Source organism: Mirounga leonina, unplaced genomic scaffold (genome assembly GCF_011800145.1).
Source record: "Mirounga leonina isolate KUSES-001 unplaced genomic scaffold, KU_Mleo_1.0 Mir_115, whole genome shotgun sequence".
NCBI classification, from domain to species: Eukaryota; Metazoa; Chordata; class Mammalia; order Carnivora; family Phocidae; genus Mirounga; species Mirounga leonina.
The window spans coordinates 1,134,497-1,154,198 of record NW_023270268.1 but is presented as its reverse complement, the minus strand read 5'-3'; the positions used below and the strand labels follow the sequence as shown (position 1 = coordinate 1,154,198).

At 38.8% G+C, this 19,702-nt stretch overlaps 1 protein-coding gene across 4 annotated transcripts in view; it reads right to left on the bottom strand.

The window, feature by feature from the left end:
- The window catches only part of ANO10 (anoctamin 10), a 222,535-nt gene that overhangs the window by 183,335 nt on the left and 19,498 nt on the right, over positions 1–19,702 (bottom strand). For all 4 annotated transcript variants that reach the window (XM_034991216.1, XM_034991205.1, XM_034991210.1 and 1 more), the window contains exons 5-9: positions 8,284–8,403; positions 5,544–6,113; positions 3,841–3,896; positions 2,286–2,360; positions 219–401 (exon numbers count right to left, since the gene is read on the bottom strand). In XM_034991216.1, the coding sequence (XP_034847107.1) occupies positions 219–401; positions 2,286–2,360; positions 3,841–3,896; positions 5,544–6,113; positions 8,284–8,403 (1,004 nt within the window). The remainder of the gene's footprint in view (positions 1–218; positions 402–2,285; positions 2,361–3,840; positions 3,897–5,543; positions 6,114–8,283; positions 8,404–19,702) is intronic.

The following is a 19,702-nucleotide window of genomic DNA, read 5'->3' as shown; positions in this document are numbered from 1 at the left end:
GCTGGTAGGCATGACTTCAGATGTAAGGCAGCAACACTTCAATGCCCAGTTCCACCTTTTTTTAAGCTTTAACGTAGCTCTTGGTGAGGACGCTGGCTGGCGGGAATGACACAAAGTAGCCACATCTGAGACAGTGAACCTAGACACACTTGTTACGCTCAGTGCATGACTGTTACTCCCTTTGAGTCAATGGTTATTTCAGCAATATTCAAACTTACCAAGTAGGTTCCCATTTCTTTTTCCAGGACAACTTGTTCATATACTGTAGCATCGATGTCCGCTTTTAATGCCTGCACCTTCCTCTTCACCTGCACATGGTGCTTCTTTTGGAGCCAGTAGGGAAGAAGAGATTCCATAATTTGGTTAAGGATCTGGGAGGTAATGAGGAGAGTGGCCAAGCTCTAAAAAGAAGCACACAAATGGAATCTGACAATGTAGCTTAATAAGATCGCATGTATACATATCATATGTATAATCATGTAGTAAATAAAATGGAAACTTCAACAAATAGTATACTATTAATAAAAACTAGTATTGGAAAAGCTAGGTGCTAGAATAATGTTTCCAATTTATTGTTTTTTAACAGTTAAGACATATTAAAATACAAAAAAGTTGCAATATAAATAAGATTATAAGAAATCAATTACAAGTTGGCAGGGGAACAATTTTACTTAAAATTTGTGTTTTTTGTCATCTCATCCTTGCTACAACATAATAATCTACATGACATTGCCAACTTTGAAAAAAAAAGCAGTTTGGCCAAACCTAAAAAAAAATTATAAAACGAATACATCCTCCCTCATTGGAGAAAACTTAGAAAAGAGAAAAAGCCACCCATAATTCCACAAGCATGATGGAACCACTGCTGACATCGTAGGATATTTCTTTCCAGTCACATGTAAAAATACAAGTAGTCCATGGACTGTTGTTGACTTTATTATTCCCAACTTTCACTACTATAAATGCTGCTCCCTGGATATCTGTATACATGAATCTTTGCCCTATCTCTGATGATTTACTAGGGATGGATTAAGGTTCTTTTTTTTTTTTTTTTTAAAGATTTTATTTATTTATTTGAGAGAGAGAGAATGAGAGACAGAGAGCATGAGAGGGAGGAGGGTCAGAGGGAGAAGCAGACTCCCTGCCAAGCAGGGAGCCCGATGCGGGACTCGATCCTGGGACTCCAGGATCATGACCTGAGCTGAAGGCAGTAACTTAACCAACTGAGCCACCCAGACGCCCCATGGATTAAGGTTCTTGGCAAAGCTGCCCGAGTAGTTTCCAGAAATGCTGTGTCAATTTCTACTTACCCCAAGCAGAGAGAAGTGTTTCTATCACATACCACCTTTCCTGGTATTAAAATTATATTATTTAAAAAGTCCTCTCCTATCCTCACACCCTATCCTGTTAAAAAAGGAGACTCTCTAAGGTACTAGAAATGAGAAGTCATACCTTACTAATACACTAATGGCAGGACAGAAGACAGTATGTACATTCAACTTATCAATTGCAAAACGTACTATTTTGAACTTTAAATTTTCCAAAAAAAGTAGCAATATATGTAGTATAGTTAAGAAACACAGCATTTGATTTCACTTTTATGCAAGCTGTTAGAACCATAACTACAAAATCTTTCTCTGATTATACAATTTCCTGAAAAATGATCCCAAGCCTAGGCTTTTGATATTTTTTTTACTAACGATCACAGTATATTAAAACCAAGAAGGAACAGCCCTTACTGATAGCTGGCTCAATTATAAAAAAGATAATTTAGATAGCAATAATCTGTACTCAATTTTCATTCACTGGCATTTGTGATCCAAGAATGTCAACACACCAAAGTAAACGTCAGACTTCCTAAACACCGCAGAAAAGACACAGCATTGCATAGGTTCTGCTGGCCTCTAAAGTTTAACCACTTATTCATTTCAAAGTGAAATGTATTTAAAGTCCTATCAATCACCCCTCACTCTGGGACACACACAAAAGTTCAATTAAGGAATACACGTTCTTCATTAGAATTGCTTTTACGAGCTTTGAGATGAACGATTTATTTTCCACTACTATACGATTAATTTTACAAGTTGGTTAGCTTCAACTAATTTTTCAGTTGAGTATGATATACAGTGCAATGGCTAATGTTTTTTTATTTAGAGTTGGCTTAGAAATATACAAAATGTAAGACTTCATTTGTAAAAATAATAGTGTGAAGACAATTACATTCCCTGAATATAGTTAAGTACCTCTAAAACCTGTAAAACCGATACCTTCTGCTATTCACTCACCTGACGCAAGAGCTTCATATCTCTCAAGACGAAAGCAATGTAAAAAAGCGAGGCGAAGCAATTCAGAAAGTTGAACTGTCAAAAAAAGACAGCAAGATTTCACACTGCTTTACAGTACTTCATCAAAACTGGAAATACAGCATTAAAACTGTAATGAGGGGACTTCCAGTCCTGACAAGATGCCATAGACTTGTTTCTCCCTATTCCTCCTCACTAAGCACGTCCACACACTCTGGAACGAACACAGGGGCGAGCAAAGGAGTTCTCTGGGACCTGCCTAGAGCCTAGAGGACCAATGACTTTGGGACTCCAGGACAGTGCCAGCGCATCTCCACTACATTCCAACACAAGGCCCAGCCTTTCCCACCCCCAACCAGCACCCCAGATAGCCGGGGGGGGGGGGGGCTCACTCCCTGACCACCCCCCTGGCCCCATCCCCTGTCCATTTGAAGAGCCTTGCAGACCTGGCAAGGGGGATCTCTCTGGAGTCCTCACTAGTGTGCTTCCCTCCCTGTAAGGCCTGGCACTCCCCTGCGCCACGGGGAGATACCAGGACAGCCAGACAGCACCGGCATTTGGAATATCAATTATCTCACAGTGCTAGCATGATGCCTTCAAAGACTTTTTAGTACGTATGGCTGCTTGCACCTTTTCTAATGTCCAAACTGCTAAAACTGCTGAATTTTTATTACCTACTTATGAAAAATTTTCTATTTCCTTACCACTCTTGCCTCTATAAGTTTACCTCCTTCCAGAAACCTAAACACCTTCCTATCAGTAGTTTCTAATCTATTAAGGCCTGAAAAACTAGATCAATAAGCTTCTTAGAATGATTTCTGTAGCTGGAACAAAAACTCATTTCTCTGGAATCCTTTCCTGGGAGTAAGGTACAGGGGCTGTGCTCCAGTTGAGAGTTCAGAGGACTCTTTCTGCACCTTTCTTGACCCTCAGTTATGTTACCAATGGCTGAGATAACCTCCTGATAAATGAGGGGCTTCCAAGCTGGTATTTATTATTTTTCATAATGATGGAAACAGGCATAATGTGCGAGCTTTTACACAAACAGCAAGCAGGTTACACTATGCCTTCTCTCCATTTCTTTCCTCCTACCCACTAAAACATGCTGGGAACCTCTTAGACTTCGGAAATTTCTTTCACAAAATTAATGGTCCATCTAATGGTACATCTTTCAAAAAATGTAATGGTCCATCACTGAACTGAATTGGAAGAATTGTTGAAGAGTGAAACAAAGAAGTCACCAAAAGGAAAAGAACAGAAACATGTCTGTAACATGGTTAGTTAGCTTTTTAAATTACTAGAGATTGGCTAAACCACTAATTTCTATACTTAAAGTCTTACAACACATACATAGGTAGTAAGACTACTGAATGTATATGTAAACACATTTAATCAATCTTTGCCTGCCTATACAAAATATATTAACTATCTGGTATCTTAAATTAGAAGCCAGCCTTCCTATTTATACTCCTAAGTATTAACTAGTATACGTAAGTTTCAAAATTCAAATGGATTTGTATATAAAAACTCTACTCACCACTAAAACTTTCAGAATTAGATGATTCTGGTAGGCAGATTCCAATCTGTGATTCTCTAAAATATTGAAAAGGAGAGGAAATTTCTCTTAGATAAGCACACAGTAGGGGAGGCTATTGTGGGGTAAAGGCAGATGAGCTGAGGCAGAGATGTCAGGCACCGGAGCCTCAGTGAGTGAACATGCCAGACTGTCACTCATGGTTACCACTTACCCACAAGAACATCTCACAGGAAGAAACTACACTTAGAACACATTTCTCACAGTACTGCAAGAGCACCGTGTTCTGAAATTATTTTTAAAGTATTACTGCAACGAAGAAACATGGGAAGTATTGGCAAATGATCCCATAGAGAGCCACCCAGAAAAAGACCCTGAATAAAATAAAACTGATAGCAACCTCTAAAGAGGGCAATAAAGTTTTTGTATGTGTGTGTTACGAGGATTAACTTAAAGGGCAACTCAAATCTCCATCCTCAGCTGGGGAAAGGAGACACAGGACAGGCCCTAAGAAAGCAGGGCAAAAGAACAAAGAAGATTCTGAAGAGAAGTGTCACCCTGCATAGAGGTGGTGTTAGACTCGTCTGGACTGGAACCCCACTCAGTTACTCAGCCACTGTCTGTCCTTGGGCAAGTCACTCAACCTCCCGATACTCAGCCTCCTTGCCTACAAAAATAGTGCTAACGTGCCCCTCCTCTCAGAGTCACTGTCAGGATAAGAAATAATACAAAACCTCAGTCCAGTTCCAGCATAAGGAAAGCACTCAATACATAGTAGCTGTTAAATGACTATTAAAAATAACATAAACATCTTTATGGTCCATGAAGTTAAGATACAGACTTCTTCCTAGGGAATAACATCGCATATTAACTTGTTTGAGTGAATAAATAGAGAATGGCCTGTCAAGACTATTTTTTTAAAAGATTTTATTTCTTTATTTGAGAGAGAGAGAGACAGATAGTGACAGAGATAGCGAGAGAGAGCACAAGTGGGGAGGAGAGGGAGAAGCAGGCTCCCGCTGAGCAGGGAGCCTGACATGGGGCTCGATCCCAGGACCCTGGGATCATGACCTGAGCCGAAGGCAGACGCTTAACCGACCGAGCCCCCCAGGTGCCCCAAGACCATTTTTAAACTATATCCATTCCCCTCTGGCACAGATATATACAAGAGTACCCACTCTACTAAGGCCAGTGGCAATCCTTGGTGCTCTAAACCATTAGATAATTGTTTGTCAGACACCAGACATAGTTCACTTGGCCAAAGTATCTGAAGATAATTCAATCTACTTTACCCCCAACAAAAAATACAAAATTATAGTATTGGGATCACAGGTTTCAGACACAGAGAGGTCTGGATTAGCCTGGCTCTACAATTTGCCTGAACACTGCTAACTCTCAGGGTCTTTATCCCTAAAACGGTGAGATAACTTTTATTTCATGGTGTGCTGAGGAGGTGAAAATGAGATACCACGGACAAAGAGTTAGCAGGGCACCTGGAGTGCAGTGACTAACATTCGTCTATGATGGCCACGATAACCAGGAGGTGAGAGCATCAGAACCCACAAAGCTGATGAATTCCTCCTTACGTCTCTATAGTGAGCCCACAGCAACATCTTGCTTTGCAAAGCTGCAGTTATAGGAATCCTATGATCCAAGCAACATTTCCTATAGGCAAATAAGACATAAATGCAAGCATCAGGTCTTACCCCATGAAGTTAGAAATTCGGCAGCGTATCGATAGAGGCGGTTCATGATCTCAATCACAATGGCATAGATGATGCTGGGCACATACAACAGGACGCTGGTCCACTCGGATCCGCTGCTCTCATGTAGACTCAAGGCCCAGGCCTCCATGTCAAAGTAAATCATCATGACATACAGGCAGAAATAGAGACAGAGGCACACAAAGGGCAGCGAGACCAGGTAAATGCGCAACTGCCTCTTGTAGCTGGGGTAGAGAGGTTCCTCCCTACCAGTGATGGGATTGATACCCAGGACCCCATGGAATCCCGGCCGGGGCTCCTCAAACTGTCTCTTCATGACAAGTGTCCCCCACCTGTAGGTCATATTGGCACAGCCACGCTTCCACACTTCCAGGATCACTGTGGACCAGATCAGGTTGAAGGAGGCGAAGATCACATACTTGTCATAGTCTTCCCACACAAACAAATAGTAAGGTAACCCAATGACTGCCATAGGGATTAAGGCAACAGTGAAATATTCCAAAAATCCAAAGTAAAGAGCGATTGTTTCCCCAAAGTAGCCACGAATACGGTCTACAATGAAAGGGAAAAAGAAGACCTTAAGTAGAGACTACCAAAGACTTTCACCATTTCAAGTAAGCTTATTTATTTTTGTAGTTAAATGGGGATCATTTAATACCCTCATTTCCCAATCAGTGTGCAATAGTAAATCCATCTTCCATGCAGTACACAGACCCCACTTGCCTGGAGAGCGAGCCCAATACTTGCCCCAGCTTAGAGCCCGGCTGGGGCTGCTCTGAAAGGCACCCAGGGTCTGTTTCCTCTTTACTTCCTTATCTGATGGATGCCCTCTTCCCAAAGAAAAACTCAGCTTGGGGCTTGTCCCAAATCTCCACGATCCTAGCTTAAACTCAGCCATATAGCCAATGAGCCATTTTAATTTGGGGGTTTAATTTATATTCCCTGCCTTTCTCTCACTTTAATATCATAGTTACAGATGTTCTTTTCAAAGAAGACTCCCCATCCACAGTATCTGCTCCCGCTATCCAAAAATGTAAATTTTCATCAATGTGCCATGGCAAATGATTCAATACACTGGAGAAAAGCTATTCAAAAGTACAAAACAATATTCTACACATTAACTTCTAGAACAGCCATGGGACACATTTATCTCTATACCTTCCTATAAGAACTGGGCAAAAGAAGGGACAAGCAACATCACTGTTAAATATTCTGTGAACTCGGCAGGAGCTAACCCAAAAGGGGTCTCAAACACTACATCCTTTGCCAGCTGCATCTACCTGGGTGAGTGCCTGGGTTGTAAAAGCATCCTGCACTGGAATCAGAGTGCGATGCAGGGGCTGGGGAGGTACAATAATGGGGTTATTATTTCTTGGTTAATTATACGCAGTTAAAACTTTAAGATAATGTGTCAGATCGTTTGTGCAGATGGGTCAGAGTAAACTGGTATAAGCTATTTTCCCCTATCCTTATTCTTCTAACTAACCTACGGACACGTTAAAATAGTTGGTATGATCAGGTCACCTCAAATCTGAATCAGGTTAAAGGATATCCAAACAATGAAAAAAAAAGGTGCTCAGGGTTCTGGGCTCCAAATCACATGACGTCCCTCTTTTGATCTTAAGGGGAAGGTCAAGATTCACCTGTGCCCCAGCTGCTATCACCAGTCCCAGCACTCCCCAAAGCCTCACACCCTCTACCACAACCATGCTCAGCCTTCACCATTAACTCACTTTTCCCCTCAATTTCTAAGCAGCTACTGGATACTGTCACCTACAAGTGCTAGAGGCAATACTTAAATTTACTGCACCTAAATGGCACACAAAGTGAAAAAAATGTCAATAAATGTAACACAAAACTACTAGTGTATTACCTAGAACTATTAAAAACAAACTTTTCCTTTCAAAGAATACAAGAAAAAATTCAAATGCAATTTCAAATTTTCATCTTAAAAACAAATTTTTATTTACTGTTACAATATTATAGTAGCTGTTTTCAGGAATGGAAATTAGAAATAAAATTATTTTAGAGGGATTCCTTTAAACAAAGTCAAAAGAGAAATGCCCTTGAAAGAAATATGGATAGCAACACTTATGGTAAAATCTAACAGCTTAATAATCCTTATGCTTAGAAAAACATAACTAAAGCCAAAAATCTGAATATCCACACTGATGTCAGTTTGCATACAGTAATGCTCAACACATACCAAATAAATTAATGGATACTCTTGTAACTGTATTCAGAGAAAAGGGATAGATTCAGTAATATACACCAGGCTACTTACAAACTACCTCAAAAGATGTTTAGGCCTGTCTGCCCCTAAAAATGAGCACAGCTTGGTCCACTCAAATTATTAGCTCTAAAGAAAGAGAAATTTTCAAATACAGGATATTCACAGTCAAATGAAATTCTCCTAAAATCTGTCCTACTCCGACTCGGACATGTACTTATGAAGGCCACTCTGAATAGCCTGTGCTATTGGTGAAATTTAATGAAAGCTTGTCATTCAGCCCATAGGAAATGCTATTGGAAATAAAATAAATTACTAAGTAGGTCATGTAAACCATCTTATCCAACCCCAATTTTTGCCCACATGCAGCTGGTGAGCCTTGCCCAGCAGAGCATTAAACATCTACCCGGGATGGTGAGAAAGCACCACTGCTGAATCATGACGCCTCGCTGGTAGTCCTTGTTCTCAATGAGAACAGGTATTGACACGTACCTAGGGGCTGATACTTCAAAGTAAACCGGGTGTACCAGCTGTCTTCAAGCTTCTTTAGGGCTTCGTTATCATGCAGAGGGAACACCTGAATCACAATGCCAGAGGTGAGCAATCTTCTCACTGTGGAGGGAAAATGTGCCAAACTAGATAAAAGGGATTTGAGATCACTCATCACTGTGACATACTTCTTCAAATGCTGGAAAGACAGCCCAGTAAGGAAGGGGTGCTACACAAGGAGCAGTGGTATACTGCCTACTCTAAAGGCATATGTTCTTTTGTTCTTCACATGGAAATATCTTGAGTATTTTCTTTAACTATGAAAGCAATACAAGTTTATGTAAAAACCATACTGAAATGTACAAATTAGAATTGGGAGAGATCCTCCCACAAAAAATAACCACTGTAAACAGCAATTTTGTGTAAAACCAAACTTTAAAACAAACATCCATAAATATGTATTATAAAAATAAAAGTAGGATCATTCTATACACATTGTTCTGTAATCTTTTCTCATGTAGTAGTGTATAACAAATGTTTTTCAATGCCAATGCCTATAAACATGAAATGTCCTTTTTAACAGTATCATAATATTCCCTTGTATGAAGTGCTATAATTTAATGTTCTATTGAAAAATACTTGTTTCCTGCCTCCCACTTTTTTGCCATTATATATGTTAAAATTCAGGGCACCTGGGTGGCTCAGTCAGGTAAGCATTCTACTCTTGGTTTCGGCTCAGGTTATGATCTCATGGCCCTGGGATCGAGCCCTACATCAGGCTCCACGCTCAGCAGGGAGTCTGCTGGAGATTCTCTCCTTCTGTCCCTCCCCCTGTCGCACTCTCTCTCTTAAATAAATAAATCTTAATAAATAAATAAACAAATAAATGTTAAAATTCTTATACACATATCTTTTCCCACCTGCCCACTATTTCCTCGAACTCACTTAGAAGTAGAATTGCTAGGTCCAAGAGCATATGTATTTTAAACGTGAACACCTATTATAAAACTGCCCCTAGAAAGACTTTACCAATCTGTCCTCCCACTACAGTGAAGGTAAGAAGACAGTGTTCAGTTCCTTTTATTCTTGATGATATTGAATATTTGCAGAATCATTTTCATCTTTTCTAATCTGATAACAAAAGCTTATGTTTATAAACAGCAAATATCAAAATCAAATAAAATCAGACTTTCAGCAGTCAGCTGACTGGTATGATTTTATCACTCATGCACATATTTGAAAGAGACAAATGAATTTAACCAAAGACAATATCCCCTGGTAAGTGTAAGTGAAAACAGGGCATTCTCTCATCCATAATTATTTAGAGGGACTCACTGGGCGGGTGGGTCTTCAGGTTCTATTAACAGGAAGTGTGTTCAGCAGACATGGGGAGCTCCGATGCAGTGCTTTGTGCCACATGTGGGGAGATGGACTACTTTCCACACAAGCTTCTAATAGAGTCTCTAAAGAATATAGCTGCTTGTAAGATGGAATTTGCAAAAAGAAGAGCTGGAGATGCTGTTTTCATTCACTGATAAGCTTTGAGCTCTTCAAGGTTTATCAGCTCACCTCTTCCAAGGGCTGCCTCCCTTATCTCCTATCTACCTTGTCACCAAAGAAAGGTGATGAGCATATTAAGCAACAGGCCCTTCAGGAGGATGATAAACGAATGTCTGCAGCATTGAAGAAAAGTATGTTTTAAGTTTTCTGTGTAGAAATATTATATATAACAAAGAGAGATGGTATTCTCAAGACAGAGGCCTTATAAAATCTTCAGAGTAATTTAAAAGTAAAGCAGGGGCACCTGGGTGGCTCAGTTAAGTGTCTGACTCCAGATTTCAGTTCAGGTCATGCTCTCAGTGTTGTGAGATCGCGCCCCACGTCGGGCTCCATGCTCAGGAGGGAGTCTGCTGGAGATTCTCCCTCTTCCTCTGCCCCTCCCCCTGCTCTCGTGCTCTCTCTCTCTCTAAAAATAAATAAATCTTTTTTAAAAAGTCTTGAAAACCTAGGGATGTGATGAAATTCTTAATGATTAAAAAAGGCATACACTCAAAATATCATTAATTAGGGGAAAAAGGTACATGGTTTAAGTTATATTAGCCACTGATGCTGTAAAATCCATTATTTAATGTTTTTATTCTAAAGCGTTTCAGTGGGTTTTTCTTCAGCTCACATGAGTGAAAGTCGGTCATCCACAACTGTTCTGATTCCTATCTCTTATTTGAAGATGTAGAGCTGTACTTTATTCTTTCTTCCATTACTATCCTTTTCAATTACTGTGTCAAGTTATTCAACTTTGAACTGACAACATCTACTTTATTTTACTATTTCTAAGTTCTTTTTAAAAAAATGACTGCATTCGGGGCGCCTGGGTGGCTCAGATGGTTAAGCGTCTGCCTTCAGCTCAGGTCATGATCCCGGGGTGCTGGTATCGAGCCCTGCATCGGGCTCCCCGCTCGGCGGGAGGCCTGCCTCTCCCCCCTTCACTCCCCCTGCCTGTGCTCCTCTCTCGCTGTGTCTCTCTCTGTCAAATAAATAAATAGAATCTTAAAAAAAAAAAAAAAAAAAAAACCTGACTGCATTCTACTATAGATGACTTTCTAGGCAGGCATAAAAACCAGCTACTTCTAAAAAAAGGACAGTGAACTGAAGGACTCAGAATATAAAGCCTCAAGTCCTAAATTACCAGGCTTCTCTTCACCATCAATGCCAAAAGCATGGTTCCAATTTCAGCTTCTAAAAATAGAGGTTTTCTTTTAATCCTTTAACTTTCTCTTGTCAGCTAAGAATGTAATTAAGATGACCCTTACCTTCAAAGGAAAGTATGATGCTGTGCAGGCCTATTTAAAGAAAGAAACAACTGCTTCCCAGGAGGATCGAGATGGCAGATTGGAGCTCACCTCTCCCCAGACACACCAAGGCTACAACTACATATAGAACAACTCTTCCACAGCTAGAAAGAAAAAGTCACATCGAGAAGCAGAGGAGGGGCAGAGAAGTGGTCTGATCGGGACCCACACCCCCAGCATGGCAGTGGGAGGGATATCACATGCAGGGAGATCCTCCCTGTGGAGTGAGGGTTTCAAGCCCCACATGGGGCAATCTTGCCATGGGGACCTGCACCAGGAAGATGGGCCCAAAATGTCTGGCTTTGAAAATTAGCAGGGCTTAATCCAAAGAGAGCCGAGGGCTATAGGAAACCAAGACTCCACTCTTAAAAGACCCACCCACATACTCGCCCTAAGACCTAGTGCAGAGGCAGCAGTTTGAAAAGTGCCTAGGCCATTCATAAAGGAGACTGATTGACTAATCTTGGGGAATGTGCCAGACGTGCAGGGAATTGCAGGAACTTTCTCCAGGAATGGAAGCGTGGGCAGATGCCATTTTTCTCACCCTACCTAGCTAGCCTAGTACTGGTGAGAAAGAGTTCTGACACTCTCTATCTACCTTGCTAGCACTGCTAGCCCCACCCTGGTATTCCCCTGCAGACCTGCCCGCTCAACTCTCCCCACCCTGGAAGGCAGCCCCCAAAGTAGCTCCCACCCACCACACCCCCCAGGCCATTTCTGCCTTAACTGGTGCTCCCCCAAAGGGGCTCCTATCCACCATGAGCCCACAACAGTTGTGGCTCACCCAAAACAGGAGGGAACACACAAGGGACACCCCTGGAGCTCCTGATTCTGGTGACCAGTAGGGGACTGCACTTCTGGGCCCCACAGTACACCTTCTACAGAAGGCCACTCCTTTAAGACCAGGAGATGTGGCTGATCTACCTAAAACACACAAAGAGTCAAAATGAGAAGACAGAGGAATATGTTCCAAATGAAAGAACAAGACAAAACCTCAGAAAAAGAATTAAATGAAAAAGAGACAAGCAATCTCCCTGATAAAGAGTTCCAAGTAATGGTCATGAAGATGCTCACCAAACTCAGGTGAAGAACTGATGAACACAGCAAGAACTTCAAGAAAGAAAGAAATAATATAAAACAAGAACCAATCAGAGCCAAAGAATATAATAACTGAATTGAAAAATATACTAGAGGGAATCAACAGCAGATTAGAGGATGCAGAAGAATGGATCAGCAATCTGGAAAACAGGATAATACAAATGACCCTACCTGAATGGCAAAAAGAAAAAAGAATTTCAAAAACTGAGGATAGTTGGGGCACCTCAGGTCATGATCCCAGGGTCCTGAGATCGAGCCCACGTCAGGCTCTCTGCTCAGCAGGGAGCCTGCTTCTCCCTCTCTCTCTCTGCCTCTCTCTCTCTGTCAAACAAATAAATGAAATCTTTAAAAAAAAAAAAACTGAGGATAGTTCAAGAGACCTTCAGGACAATATCAAGGGTACTAACATTTGCATTATAAAGGTCCCAGAATGAGAAGATAAAGAGAAAGGAGCAGAAAACTTATTTAAAGAAGTTACAGCTGAAACAGACAAGAAAACAGACATCCAGGTCCAAAAAAGGAAAGAGAACCCTGGGCAAGAAAACAGACATCCAGGTCCAAAAAGGAAAGAGAGCCCCAAACAAGAGGAACCCAAAGAGGTTCGTACCAAGATACAAAATAATGAAAATGTCAAAAATTAAAGAGAAAATATTAAAAGCAGCAGGAAATAAGCTACTAGTTACATACATGAGAACACCCATAATACTATCAGCTGATTTTTCAGCAGACTTTGCAGGTCAGAAAGGAGTGGCACAATATATTCAAAGTGCTGAAAGGGAAAAACCCACAAAGAGAAACAGTCTACCCAGCAAGGTTATCATTCAGAATTGAAGTACAAATAAAGAGTTTCCCACACAAAAGAGTTCATCACCACTAAACCTGCTTTATAGGAAATGTTAAAGGAACTTATTTAAGTGGAAAAGAATAGAAAATTTTAAAAGAAAAAATCTAACTGTAACAGTGAACATATAGTAAAGGTGGTAGGTGAACCACTTACAAAGCTAGTATGAAGGTTAAAACACAAAAGTAGTAAGTCAACAATATCTACAACAGTTAACTAAGGGATACACAAAATAAAAAGATGTGAAATATGATGACAAAAACATAAAACAGGGAGGGGGGAGAGTAAAAATGTAGTGCTTTTAGAATGTGTTCAAATGTAAGCAACCATCAACTTGAAATATACTGTTACATACATAAGGTATTATATGTGAACCTCATGGTAATCACAAACCAAAAACCTCTGATAGATACACAAAAAATAAAAAGAAAGGAATTCAAACATAACACTGAAGAAAATCATCAAATCACAAGGGAAGTGAGCAAGAAAAGAAGGAACACAGAAGAACTAGAAAAACAACCAAAAACAATTAACAAAATGGCAATAAGTACATACCTATCAAAGGTACCTTAAATATAAATGGACAAAGTGTTCCAAGTGTATCCAAAAGATACAGGGTGACTGAATGGGTAAATAAACAAGACTCATCTATATGCTATCTAAAAGAGACTCACTTCAGACCTAAAGACATGCCCAGACTAAAAGTGAAGGGTGAGAAAAGATATTCCATGAAAATGAAAAGAAAGCTAGAGTCGTAATAGACTGTAAAACAAAGACTGTATAACAAAGAAGGGCCCTACATAATAATAAAAATATCAATCCAACAAGAGGATATAACAGTTGTAAATACCTATGTACCCAACACAGAAGCACTTAAGTATATAAAGCAAATATTAACAGCCAAAAAGGGAGAAACTGACAATAATACAATAATAGTAGGGGACTTTAATGTTCCTCTTACACAAATGGATAGATCATCCAGGCAGAAAATCAATTTAAAAAACCAGTGGTCTTAAATGACACATTATACCAGATGGAATTAACAGATACATACAAAAAATTCCATCCAAAACCAGCAGGACACACATTCTTTTGAAGTTCATATGGAATATTCAGCAGGATAAATCACATATTAGAGAACAAAATAAGTCTCAATAAACTGAAGAAGACTGAACTCATATCAAGCATCTTTTCTGACCACAATGGTATAAGACTATAAATCAACAACAACAACAAATTTTTTTAAAAAAACCTATACACAGAGGCCAAAGAGTACACTAATAAAGAACCAATGGCCAATGGATCAATGAGGAAATTAAAAACAAAAACAAAAAAATCCTTGAGACAAATGAAAACAGAAACACATTGTTCCAAAATCAATGAGACTCAACAAAAGCAGCTCTAAGAGGGGCGTTTATAGTAGTAGAGGCCTACCTCAAGAAACCAGAAAGATCTCAAATAAACAATCTAACCTTACACTTAAAAAAACTGGAGAAAGAACAAAGCCCAAAGTTAACAGAAGGAAGGAAATGATAAAGATCGAAGTGGAAATAAATGAAATAGAGAACTCAAAAATAATAAAAAAGATTATTGAAACTAGTAGCTGGTTCTTCAAAAAGATAAACAAAATTGATAAACAAGACTCATCAAAGAAGAAGAAGAAGAAGAAGGAGGAGGAGGAGGAGGAGGAAGAGGAAAGGAAGGAAGGAAGGAAGGAAGGAAGGAAAGAGAAACTGAATAAATAAAATTAGAAATGAAAGAGAAGTTACAACTGACATCACAAAAATACAAAGGAGTGTAAGAGACTACTACCAACAGTTATATGCCAACAAACTGGACAACCTAGAAGAAACTGATAAATTCCTGGAAACACTCAATTTTCATGGAAGACTGAAATAGGAAGAAAGAGAAAATCTGAACAGACTGATTACTAGTAATGAAACTGAATCAGTAATCAAAAAACTTCCAAAAAAGAAAAGCCCAGAACCAAACAGCCTCACAGGTGAATTCCATCATTTATTTTTTTTAAGATTTCTTTTATTTTTATTTATTTATTTATTTATTTATTTATTTATTTATTTATTTATTTAGAGAGTGTGAGTGGGCAGGGGGAGGAACAGAGGGAGAGAAAGAATCTCAAGCCGACTCCACGCTAAGCGTAGAGCCCGACATGGGGCCCAGTCTCACAACCCTGAGTCACGACCTGAGTTGAAATCCAGAGTCGGACACTACCGATTGACTGACTGAGCCACCCAGGTGCCCCTCCACCAAACATTTAAAGAGTTAATACCTATCTTTCTCAAACTATTCTAAAAATTTCAAGAGAAAGGAACACTTCCAAATTCATTCTATGAGGCCAGAATTTACTTTGATACCAAAACCAGACAAAGATTCTACAAAAAAAGAAAATTACAGGCCAGTTTCACTGATGAACATAGAGGTAAAAATCCTCAACAAAATATAAGCAAACCAAATTCAATAATACGTTAAAAAGATCACACATCATAATCAAATGGAATTTATTCCAGGGATGCAAGGATGGTTCAATATCCTCAAATCAATCAATGTGATATACCACATTCACAAAATAAAGGATAAAATCACATGATCATCTCAATAGATGCAGAAAAAGTATTTGACAAAATTCTACCATTTATGATCTAAAAACTCTGAATAAAATGGGTATAGAAGGAACATACCTCAACATGATAAAAGCCACACATAACAAAAAACACAAATAACATCATACTCAAGATTAGGAACAAGACAAGGATATCCACTCTCACTACTTTTATTCAACATAGCATTAGAAGTTCTAACTACAACAATCAGACAGCAAAAAGGAATAAAAGGCATTCAAATTGGTAAGAAGAAAGTCAAACTGTCACTATTGGCAGATAGCATAGTATTATATATAGAAAAACCTAAAGAATCCACCAAAAAACTATTAGATTAAATGAATTCAGTAAAGATGAATAAGATAAAATTAATATATAGAAATCTGTTGTGTTTCTATACACTAATAGCAAAATATCATAAAGAGAAATTAAGAGAACAATTCCATTTACAATTGCATCAAAAATAATAAAATACACAGGATTAATTTAACAAAGGAGGTGAAAGACCTGTACTCTGAAAACTGTAAGTCACTGACGGAAGAAACTGAAAATAACACAAATAAATGGAAAGATATACCATGCTCATGGATTGGAAGAATTAATATTGTTAAAATGTTCATAATAACCAAAGCAATCTACACATTCAATGCAATCCCTATAAAAATACCAATGGCATTTTTTATAGAACTAGAACAAATAATTCTAAAATTTGTATGGAACCACAAAAGACCCCAAATAACCAAAGCCATCTTTTTTTTTTTAAGATTTTATTTATTTATTTGAGAGAGACAGACAGAGATAGGAGAGAGAGAGTGAGCACATGAGCAGGGAAGCAGACTCCCCACTGAGCCAGGAGCCCGATGCGGAACTCGATCCTAGGACCCTGGGATCATGACCTGAGCCAAAGGCAGATGCTTAACCAACTGAGCCACCCAGGCACCCCCATAACCAAAGCCATCTTGAGAAGGAACAAAACTGGAGGTATCATGTTCCCAGATTTCAAACTATACTATAAAGCTACAATAATCAAAACAGTATGGTACCGGCACAAAAACAGATATATAGATCTATGGAACAGAATAGACAGCCAGGACATAAAGCCATGCATATATAGTCAATTAGTCTATGACAAAAGAGGCAAGAATACACGATGGGGAAATGACAGTCTCTTGAACAAATGGTATTGGAAAAATTGGTCAGCTATATGTAAAAGAATGAAAATGGATCAATTTCTTACACCATATACAAAAATAAACTCAAAATGGATTAAAGACTTAAATGTAAGACCTGAAACCATACAACTCCTAAGAAGAATACAGGCAGTAAACTCCTACATTGGTCTTAGCAATATTTTTTTGGTTCTGTCTCCTCAGGCAAGGGCAACATAAGCAAAAATAAACTATTGAGTCTACATCAAACTAAAAACTTTTGTACAGCAAAGGAAACCATCAAGAAAATGAAAAGGCAACCTACTGAATGGTAGAAGATACTTGCAAATGATATATCTGATAATGGGTTAACATCCAAAATATATTCATACAATTCAGCAACCAAAAAAAACCCCAAACAATCTGATTAAAAAATGGGCAGAGGACCTGAACATTTTCCCAAAGAAGACATACAGAAGGCCAGCAGACACATGAAAAAATGCTCAATATCACTAATCACCAGGGAAATGCAAATCAAAATCACAGTGATATGTCACCTCACATGTGTCAAAGCAGCTAGTATCAAAAAGACAAAAAATAATAAGTGTTGGCAAGGATGTGGAGGAAAAGGAACCCTTAAGCACCGCTGGTGGGAATGTAAATTGGTACAGCTACTATGGAAAACAGTATGGAGTTTCCTCAAAAAGCTAAAATAGGAATTTCATAACATCCAACAATTCCATTTCTGGGTATTTACCTGAAGAAAATGAAAACACTAATTCAAAAAGATATCTGCACTTCTATGTTCATTGCAGCATTATTTACAATAGCCAAGATATGGAATAAACCTAATGTCTATCGATAGATGAATGGATAAAGAAGATGTAGTATATAAACATACATACAATGGAATATTCCTCAGCCATAAAAAAAAAAGAATATCTTGCCATTTGCAACAACATGGATGGACCAAGAGGGTATTATGCTAAGTGAAATAAGTCAAACAGAGAAAGACAAATACCATATGATTTGACTTATCTGTGGAATCTAAAAAGCAAAACAGGGGCACCCAGGTGGCTCAGTCAGTTAAGTGTCTGTCTCGATTTTGGCTTAGATCATGATCTCAGGGTAGTGAGATGGAGTCCTGGCATTGGGCTCTGCACTGGGCGTGGAACCTGCTTAAGATTCTCTCTCTCCCCACCCATTCATGCTTTCTCTTTCAAAAAAAAAAACAACAAAAAAAGCAAAACAAATGAACAAACAAAAAAGAAACATACTTATAAATACAGAGAACAAACTGGTGGTTGCCAGAGGGGAAGGGGATCAAAGGATGGAAAAAATAGGTAAAGGGAGTTAAGAGGTACAAACTCCCAGTTATAAAGTTAGTAAGTCATGGAGATATAAAGTACAGCACAGGGAATACAGTCAATAATATTGTAACAACTTCATACAACAGATGGTTAACCAGACTTATGATGGTGATCATTTTATAAAGTAAGTAAATGTCCAGTCACTATACTGTACACCCGAAATTAATAGGATATTGTATGTCAACTATATTTCCATTAAAAAATAAAACTAAACAACCCAAACCAAGAGTCCTTCCTTTAAGAATGCTGAATGATGTGTTGTCAAATACAAGGGTTCTTACTATTACAGCCATTTAATGATTAGCCAAACAAAGCAAAATCTAATTTAAGGGAAGCAATAACTAACCTGGCTTATAGTTGGACCTCTAAATTAAATAACACCATAATAATACTAACATAGTACTGCTTCTGTCTTTGGCTAATGTCACATGCTTACTTCAAAAGCAAAAACAAAAGTCTCTCTCACAACTCCTTACAGTGTCTCTGTGCAGGTCATGCTGCCTCTAATCCAGAAAAGGGATGATGAGCGCACAGAGCCCCCAGAGGAAGTAAAGGCTGGTACAATGAAGACGGGGAGCCCCTTTGCCCCCTGTAGCTGCTGCCATGTCCCAGCACCCTCTCCCAGGTCCCCCCACTGGACTCTAGCAGTCAGGTATGAACACACCACTTGTGTCTCAATAAGGAAAAAACTGCTTCTCAGAAATAACCTGTGTTCTCAAAATACATTTTTATATTCCTGCATTGTTTTTAATCCTGCTTAATATAAAACTGCATATATGCACCAAAACACAGTATATGTATGTGTGCATATGTCTATGTATGTATGTATGTGTGTGTGTATATACATATATATACACACTGATGTACCCAGTGATATATTTATAAAGAGAAAGAGAAATATAGATATATATATGTATCAATAGTTTATAGTTTAATCTTCTTATGTACATGCCTGCTACATGATATTTACTTGAAACTTTATTACTCTTATAAGGTCCATTAATAATATTAGAAGACAGATTGTATCGACCACTCTAACCTATGTGTAAACAGAGGATATTCAGGAATAGTTACTATAATGTCCTAAAAGAATGACAATATAAAACTAAAGATGAGCTGTGCCATATCCCATCAATCAAACCATGATAATCATCTGACAGACATTTTGAGACAGAGCTTGAACCTAAATAGCATCCCTTAAGATACAGTTAATATATAAGAAATTCTCAGCTCCCTTAACTCCTTTTTCTAAAGAAGATCTTTCATTGTGTTACCTGCATTAACTATTAGGAATCAATAGGAGAAAGGAAGAGTCTGAGTGATCTCAGCTCACAGAGAAAACTGAAGATAAACACGACTAAGACACATATAGAGAGACACACTTTTAGACGTCCACATTGCTCGCTGTCTGGTGAGACGAGGGAGAGCCCTGACTGCAAGCACCCAGTATCTCCTAATTGGCTCGAGGTCACATTCACCACGACACAAGTTGCCATCT